Consider the following 21778-nt stretch of genomic DNA (forward strand, 5'->3'; position numbering starts at 1 on the left):
TAAACACTTAATATGTCCTGGGAATTAGTCTAAGCACTTCACATATATGGAACTTACTTGATCTTTCTAGTAACTTGGGTTAATACTATTATCATCCCCATCTTACAGATGATGGAAACTAGGGCAAAGAATTGGGTTACCCAAGGTTATAGTCTTCAGAGTGGTGGAGGTCAGTCAGTCAGTCTTGCTCTTAACTGCTGTGATGTAATAAGATAGTACACAAATGAAGACATGAGCTCTAGTCAGTGGGCTCACAAAAGCTTTCACCAAAGTAGTAGGACATGCATTGTTCAGTTTTAGGTTTAAAACTTCACATTTCCAAGTGTGATTTTTTTTTAAAAAAATAATTCCTTCCTTTTAACTGACTTTTTAGTTTAATTAAATACTAGTGCAATTCCATCAGCTAAAAGGCTTTGCCTTCAAGACATGAGCAGGTGAAAGATGATGGGTCTTAAATAACAGAATGTAAGCTGAGATCTCTCTACAACGGAAGGGAATTATTGTAGATACTTGAACAGGGATATAACATATTTTAATTAATGTTTTGGAGGAATAATCTGGCAGTGAGGCTTGGATTATTTCAATGGAAATGATAAAAGAGACTAACAGAATGGTCAATAAATGTTAGCCATAAAGCCTAACAATTCTAACTCTGAAAAATAGACTAGATTAATCTCAGTCTATGTGACAGAGTAAAGAATGAGGTTTTTTTCTATCAAATTAAAAAATTAACAGATGTAAACCACTGAAAATAACAGAATTCTGCCCAATGAAAGTGTTTTCAATAGCAATTAATTGAAAACAAGGTGAGACCTTTTCCTTTTCAAGAAGATCTGCTGGACTTGCCGACAAAATGAGTGTCAATAAAGTTAATGGGGAACTCTTGTAAAACTAGGTATTATTTAAAAACGGAATATGCAACCTAAATTTAAAGAGGTAAGAGATGAGGTTCTTCTACAGCAGAGGTTCAATTATGAAATAGGTTTATGGTATGGGGAGAAGCACTCTATTAGACAACTGTTACTGTCCCTTTACATACAATTTATACAAACATACAAATTACATTTTTATAGGGTATTCATACATATAATAATTCCTAGTATTACTTTTAAGCAGACATAGAAGGATAATCATATTGACATGAGTTATTTCGTGCACTTCTGAAACAGACATACTATATTAAGTTTGGTTCTTGATTCTTTTCCCCCCATGAAACTCTTGGTGGTTTGCGGACCCAATCCACGCAAGATATCTGATTTTAGTAATTGAGGCTTCTAAGGTGGAAAAAATGTCTAGCAGGCAAAGTGATGCTCTTTGAAGTAAACCATCGGTGTCTCCTCTGCACACCCACGGCAAGAGTCTCCCTCTAGTTGACTAGCGCCAAGGGAAAGGAAAAGGGGAACCATCTCTTCTGGATCCAGAAAGAGGTTGTGTTAACAATTGGGTTGCTCAGCGCCCTTCATAAAAATCTGTGGGCTGAGGGTTCTACTTAGCAAAGCTTTTGGTTCCCTTTTAGAAGGCGGAGAGCAGCTCTTCCTTTGCCAAGATGGCGGCCCTAGAATCGTATGGAGACGGCCTGGGCAGTTCGCCTCCCAAAATGTGGGTAACTAAAATGCTCAGTTCTCTCCTTTCACATCAGACAGCACAGGGGAGCAGCGTCCACCCTTCCGAATTGAGGAAGGGCTACTTCGGCTCCCCATGAGATAGAGAATCTTTAGCAAGATGGTGGACGCGAGACCCGGCTGGCGTCACGCTCCTTTACCAACATGGCGGCAGGTGGCTTCCGGCATGCGCTTCCCCAATCCTCTTCAAGATGTCAGAGCAGAGGCGGCCGCTGCTAGCGTCTGAGTGCTGCCTGAGGAGTGAGTGGCTGCCGCCGAGTGCCCCGGCAGGGACTAGGTGGAGCTGCGGCAGCCTCCGCCCCCGTCATGAGCTGGCAAGCGCTGTCACCTGTGGGGGCGCAAAAGTTACCGCCCCAAACCCTAAAGCAACACAGCACAACCTTTCCCCGAGTCACAAAAATCACACTAAGTGTCGCACAAGGTAGGAGGCTCGTTCCAGGCAAAGCCCAAGCCCTCTGGATGCGGCAAGCTGGGTTTAGGGGGCTGGGGCGGGCGTCTCCAGCGCGGACTCCCTCGGCCCCACGCCCCTCTCCTTGGGGACAGGCCACGTGTTTCCCTCGGACTGAGGGGGAGGCGCGTAACGGGAACAGCTGGAGGGAGTTAAAGGCTGACATTTTAAAGCTGCGTGTGTTTTGTTTCTTTTGGAGGGACAAGGGTCCCGCATACACGAAAGGGTGGGCGACCCATTGAGTGGAGTGCAGCAAATGTCAAGATTCGGTGAGGGGCCTCCACGGGAAACTTGGACGCGGGCCCTGGAGGGGGTGGAAGGAGAGGTCAGGAGTTTGCGGGGGAAGGAGGGCGTACTTTGCAAGCAACTTACTGTTTCGCCTGCAACTTGATTTTCGGCCTGCCACCCCCTGCTTTCCTTAAAAATAATAATAATAAAGTGCACAGAAATTCAGCTCGCCGGAGGTTTTTGCATTTGGCATACAACTTCCTTCAAGTGTGAGCGCGCTAGCAGGGAGGGAGGGTGGGGGTTGAACTTGGCAGGCGGCGCCTCCTTCTGCCGCCGCCGCCGCCTCGCAGACTCGGGGAGAAGGGTGGGGGACGTTCGGAGCGCGGGGGAGGGTGGGTTTGCTTTGCAACTTCTCTCCCGGTGGGAGAGCACGGCGGCGGCTGCGGACGCGGCCGCCCAGACGATGCGGTGGTGGGGGACCTGCGGACAAGGGACTCCCCCAGGGCCAAGAGTACGTATGCGTCGACCCCCTCTTCTGCCCTCCCCTCCATAAGCCTCCCCAGAGGGCGTGTCTGGCGGTCCGGCCCCGAGAGCGGCGGACACGCTGCGGCACCGTTTCCGTGCAACCCTAGTAGCCCCGCGCTAAGTGACACACTTCGTGCAACTCGGCTCCGGGGCGGCGACACGGACCACCCCCGCGGCGCTGCTGCGGGCCGCGCCTCGCCCCCTCCACCCGCCGGACAGCCCGCTGTCACCCGCAGGGGCGCTGAGGGCGGTCGCCGCCGAGGGACCGAGCAAGCTCCAGAGTGGGTCGGGAGTCGCGGAGCTGGGCGGGGGCGGGAAGGAGGCAGCAAGAAGACAAACTAGAGAAACTCGGCTTCGCTCCCAAGCCCGCCCTAGAGAGACCAGGTCGGCCCCCAACTGCCGCCACCTCTCTTTGCCTGGGGGTGGAGGGGCTGGAAGTCCCGCGCGCTCGGCGCGGGGGGTGGGGGCGGCGGCCGGCAGCCACTTCCCGGCCATGCCGGGGGCCGGGAGACCGGGGGCGTGCAGGCGCCGTCGGGACCCGGGTGGCGGGGCCCCCACGGAGGGCGTGGGGGCGGGGGCTGCGGCCGCCCCTGCAGTTGCCGAGCGTCGCCAACAGGTTGCACCGTTCCCCGCCGCCGCGCGGCCCCTCGGGCGGGGAGCGGCCGGGGGTGGAGTGGGAGCGCGTGTGTGTGCGAGTGTGTGCGAGCCGTGGCGCCGCCTCCGCCCTCCCCCCTCCTCCCCATCGGTCCCGCTCGCTTGGCGCGGTCGGGCGGCCCTTTCGCGTGTCCGCTCTCCCTCCCCTCCTCCTCCTCCTCTTCCTCCTCCTCCTCCTCCATTTTGCGAGCTCGAGTCTGTGACTGGAGCCCGAGTCACCGCCCGCCCGTCGGGGACGGATTCTGGTGGGTGGAAGGAGACGCCGCACCCGGAGCGGCCGAAGCGGCGGGGCGCCGGGACGGAGGACGCGCGCCTGAGAGCCCGGGCTCGCGGGGATCTGCGCGGAGCGGGAGGGCTGGCTTGTCAGCCGGGGAATGGGAGACTTTCTCAAATAGGGGCTCTCCCCTCCCCACCCCCATGGCGAAGGGGGCGGCTGTTTACTTCCTTTTTTTAGAAAAAAAAAAAATCTCTCCCTTCTGCTCCTCCTGTTTTCACACGTTAAGTTGTTTATCTCGGCTGCGGTGGGAGCTGCGGACGGTGGCGGGTGATCGGCGCCCCTGCCAGAGGTAAGAGGTGGGGAGGGCCGGGGGCCGGGGCCCGCGGGGGCGCTCGCTCTCCAGAGGTGCGGGTGGGGGACGTGGGGCCGCCCCGGGAGCCTGCAAACTTTTATTAGCCTCCGGGAATGGGGGTGGGGGCTGGTGGGGCCAGGGTGATAGTGACGAAAGGGCAGCGCGCGGGTGACAGCGCAGGCTTCTTCCTCTCCCTCGGCGGCCGTCCCCGGGTCGGGCTGAGGGGGAGGAACCTGAGCTCTCTGCGAGTGGAGGCTCTTTGAGCTGCCCCGGCTTTCCGTCCTCTGGTTCCTTGGCGCGGAATTCGGGCTTCTGCAGCCCCCCCGCCCCCCAATACCCTGTTCTGTGCCCTCCCGGGAGGCTGCCCAAACACCCGTTTTACGGTGAACGCCGAGCCGCGTTTAAATTCTACTGGGCCGAATATTTCCACTCCACCCTAGTGCTCCCAAGCGCGATCAGGGTTTCTGTCGAGGCTCCAGCGCGTCTCCTTTCTGGCAGGCGCGCAGGGAGTGTGTGTGTGTGTGTGTGTGTGCGCGCGCGCGCGTGTGTGTTGTGTGAGAGTGAGTGAGTGTACACACGCAGGGGCTGACAGCCTGCAACTTGGAGACTTCGGCCAGGGCTGGCGTTATCTGGTAGAAGTGGGCGTGTCGGAGAAAGAACTCAACAGGTCTGGACACATTTCTCTTTTTACCCTTGCACTTTTTTCTCCCCGGGGAGAGGGTTTGTTCTTCGGCGCTTGGCATCGTTGCGCGCCTGGCGCTCCTGAGTGGCCCCTTGTAGAAAAAGACCTTCCCTCGCCAGAATAGTTCTGTGGTGCGTTTTTTGTCCCGCGCTAGTTTGACGTTTCGGGCCGCAAGCTGGTTAACTGCCGCCTTGTAATACCGCTTAAGACCCCTTGGCAGGGTTCATTAATGCCCATTAATGTGACAGTTATTTGCCATTTAAACTGGGGGCTAAAGTCGTTGGAGGGATCGTTTCGTCTTATGAAATACTGTTTTGGTTTCGAGTTTGAGGGCAGCTGTCAAAGCGGCGTGGAAATTCATTAGACTCCATTTGATAGCTTGTGTTTGGAGATCGTTATCAGATAAACACGGCGGAGCGGCGGGGAGATGAGCAGTTTACCCTCAAGAGTGTAGAAGCAGGTCGTCAGCCTTCTCTCTTCCTTAATCGCAGTCCACGTTCTGTGAGGGCCCGTGAAGTTTATGCCTCGGAAGGTCTCCGTGCGCAGAAGTTTCCTTTAATTGGATAGGGTTTGACTATGATGTCCAATATGTGCTTTTCAAAGCTTTCTCTTACCACTTAGAGCATCCTGATTATAAACCGTATACTACCAACCTAATACTCTCAAGAACAGCCTCCGAGTGGAGATTGGTGAAGGTTTACAATACAGAAAAAATTATTCTGAGCATTTTTATTGGCTCTTCTTTTACCTGGATGTATATGAACTTGATTTTACAGTTGTGGGGTTTTCCTGTTTCTAGTACCTCGTTATTTGGAAAAGAAAAAAATCTTAATTTAAAGGTATAATAGTATCTCATTCTGAGGGTATTAAGCGATTTTAAAAATGTAGCTTCATTTAGGTATTACTATGTTGTAAGGTTCCAGAGAACTGTATTTGTTGTATTTAAATAAGCTGAAATTGTAGTGAGAAGCTACTGCACATTCTACTTGTTAAAATTCAAATTTTAGTTGGCCTATATACAATGCATTTCATTTGCTATGTGGGGGGGGGGTTTAAAAATAAGAGTCTTTCTCAGTTTATTGGAAAATCATCATTGCTTATTTTTCAAGTAAAATGTGTGTGGTTTACCAATAGATTGTACCAAAGGTTTTGTTGTGTGACCAGCAGGTAGGAGGGAAGTTTGTGAGCAGTTTGAGAGCAAATTCTATCATAGTATTTATCAGATTTTATGTGTATGGGTTCTTAGAAAAGCAAACAGCCTTGACTGATTGAAAGGAAGTAGGAATTTTAATGATCATGCTCTTTTTAAATGAAATACTTTGACATCAATTTGAACCTTTAGAATAATCAGATGTAATGAATTATAATGTCTGTGATTAACAAAGTTACAGTTCTGTGAGTGGCAAGATGAATAGCCAAGCTTAGTTTGATACAATTTTGCCCTCAGCTGTGCAATTGAACTGCATTGTTCTTTTAAATGTGGCACACTGAATGAGAGCAGGGGACATGAGTTTTTTATTCTGGAAGAGAGAAACTACTTTTCTGATAACAAGGAATTAGATTCAGAGTTAACTAAAAGGTTCATTTAACAGGCTCTTACTAATCAGATCACTGAGATAATGTGACTTTATAGCTTATATTTTTCCCCTTCTTTTTTCTTTTCTCCCCCCCCCCCACTCTGATAGCTGATGATAATCTCTGATGGACTCCAAGGAATCACTAAGTCCCCCCAGTAAAGAAGAAATCTCTAGCAGTGTTCTTGGTCGGGAGAGGGGAAATGTGATGGACTTCTATAAAACCCTAAGGGGAGGAGCTACTGTGAAGGTGTCTGCATCTTCACCCTCACTGGCTGCTGCTTCTCAGTCAGACTCCAAGCAGCAAAGACTTTTGGTTGATTTTCCAAAAGGCCCAGGAAGCAATGCACAGCAGCCAGATCTGTCCAAGGCAGTTTCACTCTCAATGGGATTGTATATGGGAGAGACAGAAACAAAAGTGATGGGAAATGACCTGGGATTCCCACAGCAGGGCCAAATCAGCCTTTCCTCTGGGGAAACAGACTTTCGGCTTCTGGAAGAAAGCATCGCAAACCTCAACAGATCCACCAGTGTTCCAGAGAACCCCAAGAGCTCAGCGTCCACTGCTGTTTCCGCTGCCCCCATGGAGAGGGAGTTTTCAAAAACTCTCTCTGATGTGTCTTCAGAACAGCAAAATTTGAAAGGCCAGACTGGCTCCAATGGGGGCAATGTGAAGTTGTGTACTACAGACCAAAGCACCTTTGACATTTGGAGGAAAAAACTCCAGGATTTGGAGTTCTCTTCTGGGTCCCCAGAGAATGAGGCTAGTGAGAGCCCTTGGAAATCAGACCTCTTGATAGATGAAAACTGTTTGCTTTCTCCCTTGGCAGGAGAGGATGATCCATTCCTTTTGGAAGGAAACTCGAATGAGGACTGTAAGCCTCTTGTTTTACCGGACACTAAACCTAAAATTAAGGATAATGGAGAACTGATCTTATCAAGCCCCAACAGTGTGCCACTGCCCCAAGTGAAAACAGAAAAAGAAGATTTCATTGAACTCTGCACCCCTGGGGTAATTAAGCAGGAGAAACTGGGCCCAGTTTACTGTCAGGGAAGCTTTTCTGGGGCAAATATAATTGGTAATAAAATGTCTGCCATTTCTGTTCATGGTGTGAGTACCTCTGGGGGACAGATGTACCACTATGACATGAATACAGCATCCGTTTCTCAACAACAGGATCAGAAGCCCATTTTTAATGTCATTCCACCAATTCCTGTTGGTTCAGAAAATTGGAATAGGTGCCAAGGATCTGGAGATGACAGCTTGGCTTCCTTGGGGACTTTGAACTTCCCCGGTCGATCAGTTTTTTCTAATGGCTATTCAAGGTAAGAAGAATGATTTTCTATTTCTTAAGAATGAATATGAAATGGCTTGATAGACTTAAATATTCAGTGATTTGTATGTGCTTTTTTCAAGTTACTAAGTTTACTAAGTCCTTTGAAAAGTAGGCATGGTTGAAAGATAGCCCAAGTGATTTATCTGTACATAAGCATTTCAAGTTTTCTCTGAAAGAATGGCATTCAGTATCTTATTGGCCTTTAGTTGCACATTTTATTTAAAAATTCAAAATAATGTTGCTCGTTAACAGGTATTTTGAGTAAAAATGATATAAATTTAAGGGAGTTTCATATCTAATAATTGTGTGTGTCCATTACTGTGTTTTTAAAATACGCTTTTACGTTAAAGTGAAAAGTACCATTCATACTTAATGGAAGCAAAAGTGTGTGCTGTATTTGTACATTTGTGAGATGTTAGCTTGAGGAGGTCAAAGGGTTAAAAATGGACGATGTGACAATGAGCCTTTTCTTCACATTGAACCATCTGTGGTAGACTTTTGAGTTTTGAGATTGCTAAAGCAATGCAGTGAGCAGTGGACCTGACCATAGACTTAGACATGGGACTTGCCGGCTGAGTTTCCAACCTAAAGTACGTGGTGTCTGTTCTTCAGTCTTGTTAAGAAAGGAATTGGTGGCAGCATGGTACAAAACAAAATTTAACTTTGAAAAGTTCCTACAAGTTCTCAAATCTATATGTGGTAGCCAACATTGTGAAACTTTGATTCTCAACTGTCATTTGATTTCTCTTCTTTTTTCTCAGTCTTTTATAAGTATACTGACATTTCCATTTGATCTGAAAACGGTCTGTTAAAATGGAATGACCAGGAAAAGATGCTAAATTTAGGTGTATCTGTTGATAGAGGTTAAGTTTTCTACCTTCTACCCCTGTCCCCTGTCCCCAAGTCTGGGTTTTGTATCACATTTTTGGTAGTGTGAAGGAAATACAAAAAAAACGTGATTGCAGAGACACAAGATTGCTTAATCAGTTGTTGTGGGTGTTTTTTTGTTGTTGTTTTTGGGTTTTTTTGTTTTGTTTTTTGTTTTGAAAAGGCTTAGTAGTACACAGTGATTTATCTGTACATGAGCTTTTCTGTGGGGGGTGGTTGTTTGTTTAATGTTAGTGGAATTCATTTTTCCTAATAATTAGTCAGTGAAGATTTTATTTAAAACCCTTTTAAAGATACTTTTTCTTTTAAAGATAGATCCTAACACTGATGTGTCTCTTTTCTATCCTCTTTAAGGAGGAAGGTTTTCCTGTGGAGAAAACATTCAGACTTAGGTTTAGGCTATGTTCTATTCCTTTAAAAGGCTCATTTCTTATCAAAAGAAAAGACCTTGGTTTTCGTGTGTCTTCATGTAAACTAGCTAGTAATCTATTTAAATAGCAATAATCTTTTATTTAGATCACTACTTCAACTTTTCATTGTTGTCATTCTGAATGGAAGACTTAAAATGTTTTCAGTAAGGAGATTTGAGGTGTTTCTTACCCTGTAGTGTTTAAATGTTAAAAGACATGCTGTGTTTTAAATTTTCAATCCCAGAATTTTGGCAGTGGAATTAATGATTCTGTGTGCTTGTCCTGAAGAATAAGTGCAGTTGATTGGACTGAGCTATCTGTAGGAAACTATTACACTAATTTATAAAACATGTAATTGTACAAAGAAACATAATACATTCTGAGAAACTCTTTGGGGATTATTAATGCATTTTGTTCTAATAATCACCATAGTACTGTTTTCATTTTTCTTATTGTAGAAAAAGAAAAAAGGCGTGGAACAAGACTTAACCATTTTTCATTCATGGTGAACTTTGATTAAGGCTTGTAAAATCTGGGATCTGGGGCATAAGTCTTAGATGAACATAGATACCCTTAAATCATTAAAGATAACCTCAGTGCCTTTCATAGGAATTTATTGCATATAAAGTGTCTTCACTTTTAATTTGAGCCTTATAATAACTTTATGGTGATAGGTAAAGATGTGGCTCTTCAGAGATTATTTAATATCCAATGAAATGATTAATTTAATGCTGATGTGTGATTTTAATTATAACCAGTAGTTTGTGTGCTAAAGAAAAGATGTAATATCTTATACAGGATAATGTGCTAATGTTTGAAAATTTCATACCTCATGGCATTAACTTAACATGGGGAACTGTGATTACCCAGAACAAAGCTGCTTCCAAGTAAATTGAAACAATGTTTCTTTTCTAACCAGCATTGAATCAGTCTATTGTTTCCACACAAGGGCCCTGATATAACTAAAATTGGTTGCTTTCTCTTCTCTATATGTTCAGTGGTTCTCCCCAGACAGTAGCTATGAGCAGTAACCCAAGTGATCAACATGTTCAGACCACAACACATAGTGAATACTGACTTTCTGACTTGAGAATACTCTGTGCCACTAATAACTTCACTTGCTTTCCTTGCTTAATTAAAAATAAATTGTAATTTGACTTTTTAAACTGCCACCTAAAATTGCTTTTTCTCAAAATGCTGAAAAACCAAAACACTTTACACTCTTCTTTTGCCAGGGAAGGCAACCCCTATGGATTTGTCAACGTACGTTAGCATCCAGTTCACATTTATTTGTAAAATTGTGACTGGTCATGATTGAGTATAGTCAGATATTTTCTTTGTAAGGATTAAGTTCACTGATACGAAAACAAGAGAAAGCATGGGGATATTCACATACATTCTTAAAGTAAAATAAACTAGCCCTACTAACTGAATATGATTTTTAAATACTAAAATTCAACAAATTTAGCATAAACCTACAACCTCTGTGAAAACACATTTTTGCACTGAAGCATTAATGGTGAAGTTGCTGAAGGGAGGCAGAGGAGTAAGTGGTCTTAGGTAGAATTAGAGCTTTTATTTGGATTACGTTGAAATTTGAGTGTTAAAAGGTTGACCATCTTGTGAAGGGTAAGATTGTTGAAGAGAAGGAATGGTACAAGATGACTTTGTAAACTCAGTCTTAGGGAGAGCAGAGGGCTTTGATTTATAAAGCTCTGAACATTTATGTAGATTTCAAACATCTGTCAGTATTAATTGCATCCGTGTCCTATTTTATTAACGTAATGAAATTGAAGACCTGTACAAACAGAGGATGAGCGAAGCAAAGTCTGTCCACACCCCCCACCCCCACCCCCCACCCCCCCCACACCCCCCCCACCCCCCCCCCCCCCCCCCCCCCGCTTTTCTTCCCTATTAATGCTGTGCTAAATGTTTTCTCCAAAAAGAGGCATAAGGAAGAGATTTTGTTTTGGCTGTAATTACCCCCCTTTTTAAAGGATAGTTGATTAACTTCCTACCTTTTTGTTTTTCCTCTCCTTCCAAAGCTTCTGGCAGGGAGTGTTTCATTGTCTTTTTGGCTTTCATGTTAAAGGAGATTTGCTTTAGGTTATTTTACATACTTATTTTTAGCTTTATGATAAGTATCTTTTTCATTTTTAACACTTGTACTTTATTACGGCTGTTTTAGTAAAAAAAAAAAAGTACTCTGTGTGTTCAGGTGTGTCAATTTAGTGTGAAACGACTGGGATGTGGAAATAATTGATTGGCGTGTGGTCGTATTTTATTGAAATTACTTCTTAAAATGTTTCTTGGGTCATTATATTGGTATAATTGATACAGTACATAATGTGTACTGTGATGCTGTTAGGGTTTTGTCTCTTGGCGTTACAGATACTTTAGTTGGACCACTTTAAATATATCATGGAATGTATAAATTTTGTGAAAGACTTACTCTGTAACATACCTTGCATAAATGTAGGTTAAGTGCAAATTGTATTAATAATGAAATTCACATGTGGGTGGAGATCACTGTAGGGGCCTTTAGAGATTTTAGTGAAGGAGAGATTGGATCAAAAGAGTTTATTTTAGTATGAGTACCTAATGTGAAAGAGCATCTGTATTAATTGGTTGGTTATATAAGTCTAAATCCACTCTGGCCTGCAGGTGATTGAAATAGGCTAGTTGTTAGGAAATCTTAATTTGTATTTGGTTTAAAAAAGTCTGGGGCATAGTTCTTAAAAGATATTTTTTCTTGCTTAAAAAGATCACACCTAGTTTTAATTAGCAGTGAGTTCTTTTTATGTACTGTCACTTACGTGAGCAAATTAAATAGGCATTCCGGTAATTGCATATGGTAGTATTTACAGGTATTTGCCATATTAACAGGCACCTGCTTCCATGTTTGAGTCAGGCAGAGTACATGTTAGTGAATTGTGTTGCACAAGAGTTTTCAAGAAATATTATTGTTGAATTAAGCTATAGCTGAAAAAGAAAAAATCAATTCCTGATTATTGACCCTTCAGAAGGGTTTAAAAGCCCATGATCTTATTTCTGTAGTTTCAAAGAGCCAACTGCTCTCATTTTCTTCTGGTTCATTCTGCTTATGTTTTGTATTTTTTTAAGTAAATAAAAATATTCCTATTGAGAATTTCCATTTAAAGAGAAAAATCCATTGAGTGTTCTTTTCTCTTTGAATTGATCATTTCTATGCTGAACTGGATTAGAATGTGACTGTTAACGGAGACTTTTACCTTCATTTTGTTCATTAAAGTATATATTTTAGAAAATAAACAATTTTATAGTAGTTCAAAGTTAGTTGTAGACAGTGATTCAACCTCCAAAGACCTAATTTTGACAGACTGTCGTCTTTATTTTACTGCCATCGCATGTGTCCCTTAAATGCAAGATCTCCTGGGGAGTTTGTGAATTGAGGGGTTTTGGAGGCAAAGCGGTGGGAGAGGGAGGAGCACTAGAAGTGTGAAATAGTTAGGGTTAGAAATACCTAAGAACGTTCCAAAAAACCAGCAGTGCGGATCAACTGTCAAGAAATTCAGAGGACTGAAGAGAAACGAGGGGATGTGTTTATGGTATGAGGTTGTGCACTAAACCAGAATTAAAATTGAGCTGCTTCCATTTGAGGTGGAAACTTTAAGCTTCTCAGTGGCAGTATAGCCCTAACTGTGTGTAGGGTTACGCTGTTGTCTTTTGCTGTGCTTTCTTACCAAAACAAGTATGCAATGGGCATTTTAATTCTTTTTACATAATTCCAGCTAAGATCAAGTTCATATTTGTCCCTTTTTACTTTATCTGCTCTTTAATCAATGAGAATCTAGTTACTGCAATGAAGTTGAAATAGTCATGATGTACATTGATAGAACCACTTTGTGTTTACTGTTCCACTTTCCCGTACACTGTCATGTGACTGTAGAAGGCAGCCGTTTTCTTTAGTAACATATTTCCAGAGGCTGTGTATTTTTCTGCTGGAATATTGAGGTAATTAAATTTTTATTCAGTGGTAGGTAGATAGAATAAATCAGGGGGTTCTGTACAACTGTTGTATTGCAGTACAGTCATTACAACTATTTGTATTGCAATCTAGTCCTCATGCCAATTATTCTGAGTGGGAGTGTGTGATCTGTGATCCCCTAATTTTATTTCTGAGCCAATTTAAATATTAATCCGTTATCTTGGTAGAGCTGTTTGCTTAAGTATACTTATTCAGAGTCATTCAAATATTAATTTTGAGTGCTTTAAAACACTTTTGAGCCAGTATCAAGATATGTAAGATAGTGTCTAATCAATAAATTTAGTGAAAGTACCTCTTATTTTAGAATTTTTAAAATTCATTCTGTAAGGCACTAAAATACGTGTGTGTGTGTGTGTGTGTGTGTGTATGGAGAGAAAGGTTTAATGATAGGATTAGTTGCAGATGGTTAGCACACGGGCTTACATGAATTTTTATTTTTGTAACATTTTGAGCGTTCCACTTGAATATGCTGAATGACACATAGTGGGCTGCAATAAATGTTAACTTTTACTCCTTTTTATAATAAAAAAAGAGCCTACTTTTACTCCTTTTTATAATAAAAAAAGAGCCTTTCTACTAGTTTTCATAATTATCCTTAATATTTAACAGTGGCTATTATGAAAGTGTGTTTGATAGCCAGTTTTTTTAAAGCTATTTTGAAATGACATCCAATTCAGTTTCTGATTTATTATTTCATGCTGTTGGGGCAGTGCAGTGACTTGTGACCTTATGATCATCACATGTCAAACATTAAAGCTCTACCAGTTTGTTATGGACAGATTTTGTTATTGTTGTTTTAATGTTGTTTTGCTTTGTAGTTATAAAAGATATAAAAGATAAAAGCTTCTTTAATTTTAAAATGATTATATAACAATTATGTTACTTCTTTAAGGATATAATCTCAATCTATTATAAATTCTTACATTTAAAAATATAATTATTCTAATTTAACGATGAATTCTATATTATCACCATCACTAAACTTTATAAAAAAAAAAAGAACCTTCATATTCCTTCCAATTTCATTTAGTTAAATAAGAAAGAACTAGACTTAAAATCAGACGACTTAAGTTCTAAGGCTGAGCACAGCCAGTCTTTGACCTCGAGTGATTAGATACTGTGGAGTCAAAGTACTTTCTTGACAATTATAGATGAATTATTTTCTTAACACATGTGTGTGTCTCTTTTTCTAAAAATCTATAATCCTCTTTAATCTATCACTAGTGAAGGAGGCAGTGGGGTAGGGAATGGCACACTTAGGTTGGTTATTTTGACTTTTTTTGTTCATTATCAAGTACAAGACAAAAGTTGAACAGGGATTTGGTATTTTTATAAGAATTAGTGTAATTGGTGGTACATAGAATATGATAGGTAAACACTGTTGTTGGTAGAGCTGGAGAGGTGGGGCTGTCTGGTTCTCTGAGCTTGTTTTATGTGCTGGGTGCAGTGATTTCAGATTAGAGCCTAAAGGCTCTTGAGAGCTCATCTGCTCCCACATTCTCATTTTTCCAGATGAGGAAATGAGACCCATAGAAAATGTCTAAAGAAACATTGCAGAATTAGTTTGTGGTGTTGCTGAGTTGGATTATCCTCATTCTCTGTTGTCTAAACTTCCCTAGCAGGCTTCTCTTAACATCTGGTTTCTAGTTCTAGAGACTTGAAAAATAATACAGATTACCAGGTGTTCTATAAAAGTTGCTATGAAATCAGCCAGTTTGGATTTTAAAAATGTACAGTATCTATGTCCTTTCCTATATATAGATATATATATCAATATAGATACAGATATATAGATATATATACACACACACATATATATATTTTTTGTTTGGTTTGGTTTTTTTTAACCCTTTTCTCCCCCACTAATGTTGAGTGTGTAAGTGGCAGCCCCATGCTAAGTGCTTTCTTTATATGCATTCGTCTCATTTAAACTTCTTTGCAGCCAGTGAGGGTTTGTAATTGTAGTTTCTGCATCAGGTTATTGATTCTGTCATTATCTATGTGGTACAGAACACAGCTGTTATTAATTTTAGAAGTGGGAAAGTGAGACATTTCAAGAGAAAAGAATAGTCAGAAAAACTTAATCCTGATCTGAAGGGGAATATTTAACACTGTCTTAGAAATTTCCCATAGGTCTTTACAAGTTTTTATTTGTTATCAGTGAATCTTTAAACAATATATATAGGAGAAGCAGAATGAACCCTCTGCTGCCCTATGTATGTTTGTATAGTCAGTTAAAGTTTTCTGTGACAGTTTCAGCTTCTGTAAGATACAGAGTGCCCAGCATTTTTGCTTGACAGAATTTGTGCATGGATGTTTACTTTGAAAATTAAAAAGCACTATAAAAATTCAAGGTGGAATTTTTAAAGCTCTGCCAAGTCTCCTGAGCTCAAACCAGCATGACCCTCGTTGGCTAAGTACGTGAGGACATCTGTGCCTGTGTCAGGCATATCCTGTTCCTTAGTCACTAAGATTTTTCTGGGGTCTACTAGATGCGATCCTTGAAGGCTGATGGATTCCAGTTCCATAAGGACTATATTTAAAGCTTTCAAGCATCAAGGTAATTGTATTTACATTAATTTTTTTCAGTTTCGGTTTTTTGTTAGCTTTTCAGTGCATTCTGTTGTTCATTAGGTATGGCTTCTAAATTTAATAGCATATTGATAACAGTGGCTACGTTGTTAGGTTTTTATTAATAAATGCTAGAAGGTTCCCTTGATGTTTTTTTGTCTGGTATTCTTACAAAATGATTTATGCGGAGATTCATTAAGTTTCACCAAGAAATTTGAATTTGTCTGAAAATTAGAATGCAGTTAATAGCTTCAAATTTTTTTCACGTTTTTTATATTTAGCAAAGCTGTGTGAAAGGAGTTTCTGACTATATTGAATACCAAAATTTGTCCTAAGTGCATACATTGGGGAGGATTAGGTAACTTACTTGACAAGATTTAATAACTTTTTCTTTATTGATCAAGTGATAAAACAACAACAAAAAATTTGATGGATGAAACCAAAGTTATAAATCTTTTTTTATATCACAAATAATCAAGTGCAGAAAACAGTTAAGTGGCTGTTTGAAATGGTAAACATGCCCATGTAAAATATAACTTAAGTTCGTAGGCAGCTTTTTAAAAAGGAAATATTAAAAAATTTAATTAGAACTTTATGTGAAATTTGTCATCTGGAATTCAGCTGAATTTATTAAGGACAAAGTGTGACTATAAAATACATTGGTTTTTGTGGGGGTTTTTTGGTGTTTTTGTTTGTTTGTTTGTTTGTTGTTTTTAAACAAACCCAGGGGTGCCTAGGTGGCTCAAGGGGTTAAGCCTCTGCCTTTGCTCAGGTCAGGATCTCAGGGTCCTGGGATCCAGCCCTGCATCTGGCTATCTGCTCAGCAGGGAGCACCCCCCCCCCCCCCCCGCCTGTCTCTCTGCCTACCGTGATCTCTCTGTCAAATAGATAAGTAAAATCTTAAACAGGAACCCAAGGTGAATGTTATATTTCTAAGCCTCTACCTTGGAAGGGCTTACATATTATCCCTCTTTTAAAATTGCCTTCAGATCTACTTTGTAAGCCATAAAAGAAACTGGACTCATTACACTGTAGTAACACTTGAGTGTTCTTGCTTCATCAGAAAATGTCCTTAGCTTCATGGTTTACCTTTTACCTTTTTTATCTGATTCCAAGTGATTTCAGTATTCCCAGAAATTTAGAAATTTAATCCTTTCACACATTATAACATTTGTTTTCGTTGAGCTTATTTTAAAGAATGCATGTAGGTATTTCTATAGATGTTTAAAAACTTTGTTAAATTTCCCTGGAATAAATGCCTAGCTTCCCAGGTGACCGTTTTGAAATGGATGGTGCTTGGTGGTTAAGGTTTGATTTGTTTTCTTTAAGCTATCCAGGAGCTTTATGTTAATAGCTTATATGTTCTCTTTTCTTACCATACTATAGAAAAAATAGATAGTATTCACACCTAAGCCTGTTTTTTTTCACGTTTATATTCAAATAAGGTGCCTGTCTTTCCCTTGGACTTAAAGGAAATATGACAATAGGTAATAAAACGTAAGTTCCTACATGTAATTCCTCATCTCCTCTTAATTTCCTATTTCCTATTTCAATCCTCAAGGAATTAACTACCTGACAATCAATGTAGCAAGAACTCAAATTATTTACACTCAAATTATTTACACCCATAAAGTAGTTAAATAGAGAGTTAAAGCTACAATATAAAGTTCACATGTTAATTCATACATTTTCCTTTATTCCTTATAACCTGAATAGAAATGTCCTCCTCATAGTGAAAGTACTTTAAAAAAATTAAGAGAATTTTAGTTGTCACTGTTTTCTAAATTTAGTCAGGTTTATTATTTACAAAATGCTAAGATTCCAACCTTGGAATTCATAAAGATATATGCATTGGCATGCTTAATGGGATATAACTTTTGTAACCATTCTTTTACATTCTGTTTTCCTATTAGGTAGAAAATGTTTCTCATTGCTAAGCACTTACAGTTGTCTGGTGTTGGTGCAGTCTATACGGGTTCTAGATTTTAAATATAAGAAAAAAATAATAAGGGGAAGGAAGAAAAATAGGTGAAACAATCTCTAATTCACTGTATTTTAGACATTAATTCATAATGTCATTTATCAGAGTTGCACAGTGCTTTGCAACTACCACAGACATATTTGAAAGAGAAAACAGTAAACGGAGCCGGAGGGGTATGCTAGAACTCGGAAATCCAGGGAAAAGGAAAATGAAAGTTCTAAATTCCAATTCTAGCGTCCAGTTAAATTTGATATTTCTGTGCCCAAGTATTTCTGTGTAAGCACTGGGAAATACATAAGCAGCCTAGCTACACCGTGTTAATAGGAGGAAGAACTACAAAGGCATGTTCTGGGAAAGGAATTCTTGAGACGGGTGGAGTGGGAAGTTAGCTTACACTGTCTAGATGGAAGGTTCGCCCAACTGCACTAGCAGCCGCAGATGATGATGGAGCTAGGCAGTGGGCATACAGAGATGAAGAAGATGAAAATCCCCAACCTCATGCTGCAGTCTGGTGATGTTCTGTCTATCACCAGATCTCTGTATCTTTTCCACTCTCCCTCCCCCTGCCCCTGTGTAATTGGCTTTTTGAAATGTGCACCTGAGGGAGGTTAAACTCTTCCTCAGGAAGGCATGACTGAAACTTCAAAGAGGAAAGTGTGTGGATGAATGGGAAACAGAAGTTGAATCTGCTATTTTGGGGGGGAAGAAAAAAGCATGGGGGGGCGCAGAGGAGTGCTAACGAGGAATCTGAGGCAGAGGAAGGAAAAGATGGAATGAATGAGCTCATCAGATGAGGACTGTGTAGTTAGGAATGAGCCAGCAGGAGCTTTCAATCACTTAGGAAGGAAATTGCTGTGTATATACTGTCATTGTATACATTATGTGATATAAGACAGGGAGAAAACATGATTTTCACCCTTACTGCATAGCCTAAGGTTACACACTCTTGGCCTTAAATACCTTCTTTCTAGTTACTCCTAATAGCTCCTTATGCTCTAGAAGCATAGTCCTCTTTCTGCGTCTCCCATGCTTGAGCTCAAACTTGAGGAATTTTTGCCTAGAATCTTCTTCCCCCAGATACCCACATTCATTCTCTCATTTATCACATTAATTCTCTCACTTTATGTAGGTCTCCACTTAAATGTCAGCTCCATAAGAAAGACCTTCTCAGACTGCTCTGTGTGAAGCAGTACATTTCACACACTGTTCCCTTGCCTTCCATATTAGGCTGATTGTGTGTGTGTCTTATCTGTTCACCTGCTAGACCACAAGCTCCATGGGGGCAGGGATACTGTCTGCCGGTGTCCTGTACTTCTGTAACCCAGCAAGTAGAAGAGTGCCTGTCTAGCACATAGTAAGACCTCTGCAAATCCATGGTGAAGATACCAGTAAACAAAACTGACATATATACCAAGAAGATGTGTAGGCATGGATCACACTTCTATCTTTGCAGAGAAGTAGAAATGTCAGCAGACCATGAACCTCACTAGGAGGAATTAGATCACAGGTTTTCTTCTCCAGATTTTTGGCTTCAAGATATATGAGTGCTCCTGTATACATAGAAGACATAAAGCAAATGTGTTTTTAATTGTTGTCATTCTTGAAGTTTGCTTTATGACTTTGAAATGGACCACTTTTCATAGTTTCTGACTTAGAACAACTCTGGTATTTACCATTGAACAAATTGGGGTAACCAAAGCTTGTAAATGAAGTTTGAGGTTTAGCTTTCTTTTATTTATCTTGTTCAAGATAGTAACCTTTCATAATAGAAGCTGTCATCTTTGTGTTTTTCCACTGTTTCAGATTTGGGATGATGCTAGCACGTATCTAATATATGCATTTGTGTTGACTTAGAAAGTCAGGCAAGAATTCAATGTGCCCATTTTTCATGTAAGTGTGTATGTAATTACTGAATATTCCAAGAGGTAGCTTTTTTTTGCCTGAATTATAAATTACCTTTCTCTAACTTAGTTACATTTTAAGATTTGCCTTCTTCTACGTATAGTTCTGACTTACTGCGCCTATGGAATATAGCAGCAACTCAAAAGATTAGTAAGATAAGCTGTCTCTTCTACTAAGAGTTGTAGGAGAGTTAAGCCTAATTTGGTCAAGACAGTCATAGAAAAAAAGAAAATGGAAGGTAAGTAGGTATTAGCTAAAGCCAGGAAATCAGATGAGGTCATTTAAGAATGAACTGCTTTAGTGTTTAGGAAAAAAAGAGGGGAGGACCAAGGACAGAGCTCTGGAAAGCATCCAAAGAGAGCAGCCACAAAAGATACTGAATGAATAGCCGGAGAATTAGGAGGCAGCAGGTTTAAACAGGGCAGAGACAGAGTAGTTCATGCTGTCCAGTCAGCTGGGGTGGAAGAGACAGAACAGAGTATCCAAAAAAGAAGAAATCATTGTTGAAGCTGGTCCTTCAAGTATGTAAACATTGTCAGAAGTCAAAGTCAAGAGAAATCAGGGAATTCCTAAATAAAAAAACAAAACTAGTGGTTCGCTTATAATTTTCTTTCTTTTTTTTAAAGAAGAAACCCTAAATTTAAGAGCGTAGTCAGTCTCTGAAATTTAGATTAAAATATTGAAGTGAATAATAAGAAACCCACTCCTGAGACTGCTGAGACCCTGAGGTTGGGCTTGGAGTAGGAGACAAAGGCTGGAAACCAGGAAGAAATTAAGTTTCTTTTCCCTAAGAAGTCAGCACACCAGGAAAAACTCTGGTCATCCCTTAGTTAGAATTCTTAGCACCTCAGTAGCCTCTTGTTTTCTTCATTTCCACCTCTCCTTTCTCCATCCATTCTGCACTGTACTGCCAAATTAATCTTCCTGTGATACCGCTTTCACTTTTATTTACCTCATCAAAAAATGACTGTGGTTCTGTTGCTCATGGGCCAATGGTTCTTCATGTTCCTTCCACTATGACCCATATGACAACTGTGGCACATGGCAGGGAGCCCCATGAATACTCAGAACCCTTGAAGGGTTTGGGTTTTGCACAGTTTCGTACAACTCCATGCTCTTCTCTCTTGTCCAGGAAAGAAGCTCTGTGTGTAAGTGAATTTATGGGGATAGTCTGTGAACTAGTTCTTTTAAAATTGTTTTTATTTATTATTGTTTTTCCAAATGCCTTTTCAAAGTTGGCAAAAAACTGGCAGAATTCTCTTCAGTAAAATTATACCAAGAGAACATTAATCACTAAATTTATTCACATTGCCTCCCTTTCCCTCTTTCTTCCTCCCATTCCTGCCTGTCTCCCCCCTTATCCTGCACCTGTCTATATCACCATATCAGCACAAACACACATATGTAAGGCCTTCTGGGTGGTTTGCTTGTAAATAAGAATAGAACTTCTCTGCAACTTGCTTTTCTCACCCAGCAGTACATCCTGAACATCCTTCCAGATCGATACCTGTGGATCCCATTCTTTTTAACAGCTGTAGAGTATTCCATTCCATTGTTGAAAGAGTTTTGCCACTACAAACAAGGCTCCCGTAAACATCCTTTTCTATGAATACTTAAAATGCAGCAACTTGGTTTCTAAGGATAGATTCCTCCCAAAGTCGGGTTGCTGAGTCAGTGGTATATGTATTTACATCTTTAATGCGTACTTCCAAATTACTTTTCACGGGGATTACAGCAAACCACAGTCTAATCTGGCAGTGTTTGCTTTTTTTCTTTACAAAGAAAATACAAAAGTGGTTACTACTAACATTTTTGCCACAAATCCTAAAATTGATGACAGTGTACCAGGGTGCCATATGCTGGAACTGAGGACTGTGGTGGTCCACAATTCAAGCTCCTTCTCTTCGCTTTTAACATTGTAGAGTCTTCTAGACCACTTCAATGCCCACTTACTTTCTACACTTTCCTTTGTATAGCCCTGCACACCCCCCCTCACTTTTTGTATCCCCCCCCCCGATGGTATCCTGTGGGCTGCCCACTCAGTCTTGATATCCAGTCCTTATTTTTCACCTCAGAAAACAAAGCCTAGTACAATTAGGACAGTATTGTGGGTCAGAATTAGGACTACAGTCTCACTGTCTGGGTATGAATCTTCATAAGAATTCCGTGACCTCGAGCAAGTTCATAACCCTGTGAACCCTCCTTTCCCTCACCTTTAAGACAAGCACAGTGAGGTAATGCATGCACAGTGTCTGACACTTCACCAGCACTCACAAAATGTCACCATTACTTTGGGTAGGGTGGCTGAGATGAGACTGCTCCTTGATGCCAAAGGTTGATGCTTGATGACCCTGTCTCTC

General features: G+C 41.1%; 1 protein-coding gene across 8 annotated transcripts in view; it reads left to right on the forward strand.

The window, feature by feature from the left end:
• The first annotated feature begins 2022 nt into the window (after positions 1-2022).
• NR3C1 (nuclear receptor subfamily 3 group C member 1) overlaps positions 2023-21778 on the forward strand; it is a 122088-nt gene continuing 102332 nt past the window's right edge. For 2 of the 8 annotated variants that reach the window (XM_044225273.1, XM_044225335.1), the window contains exons 1-2: positions 3540-4043; positions 6414-7628. In XM_044225273.1, the coding sequence (XP_044081208.1) occupies positions 6430-7628 (1199 nt within the window). In that variant the 5' untranslated portion in view covers positions 3540-4043; positions 6414-6429. Of the gene's footprint in view, positions 2044-2209; positions 2340-2734; positions 2810-2966; positions 3105-3126; positions 3208-3539; positions 4044-4641; positions 4714-6413; positions 7629-21778 lie in introns of those variants that run through there. The other 6 variants (XM_044225328.1, XM_044225302.1, XM_044225292.1 and 3 more) reach the window with 6 other exon arrangements.

Source organism: Neovison vison, chromosome 1, assembly GCF_020171115.1.
Source record: "Neovison vison isolate M4711 chromosome 1, ASM_NN_V1, whole genome shotgun sequence".
Lineage (NCBI taxonomy): Eukaryota > Metazoa > Chordata > Mammalia > Carnivora > Mustelidae > Neogale > Neogale vison.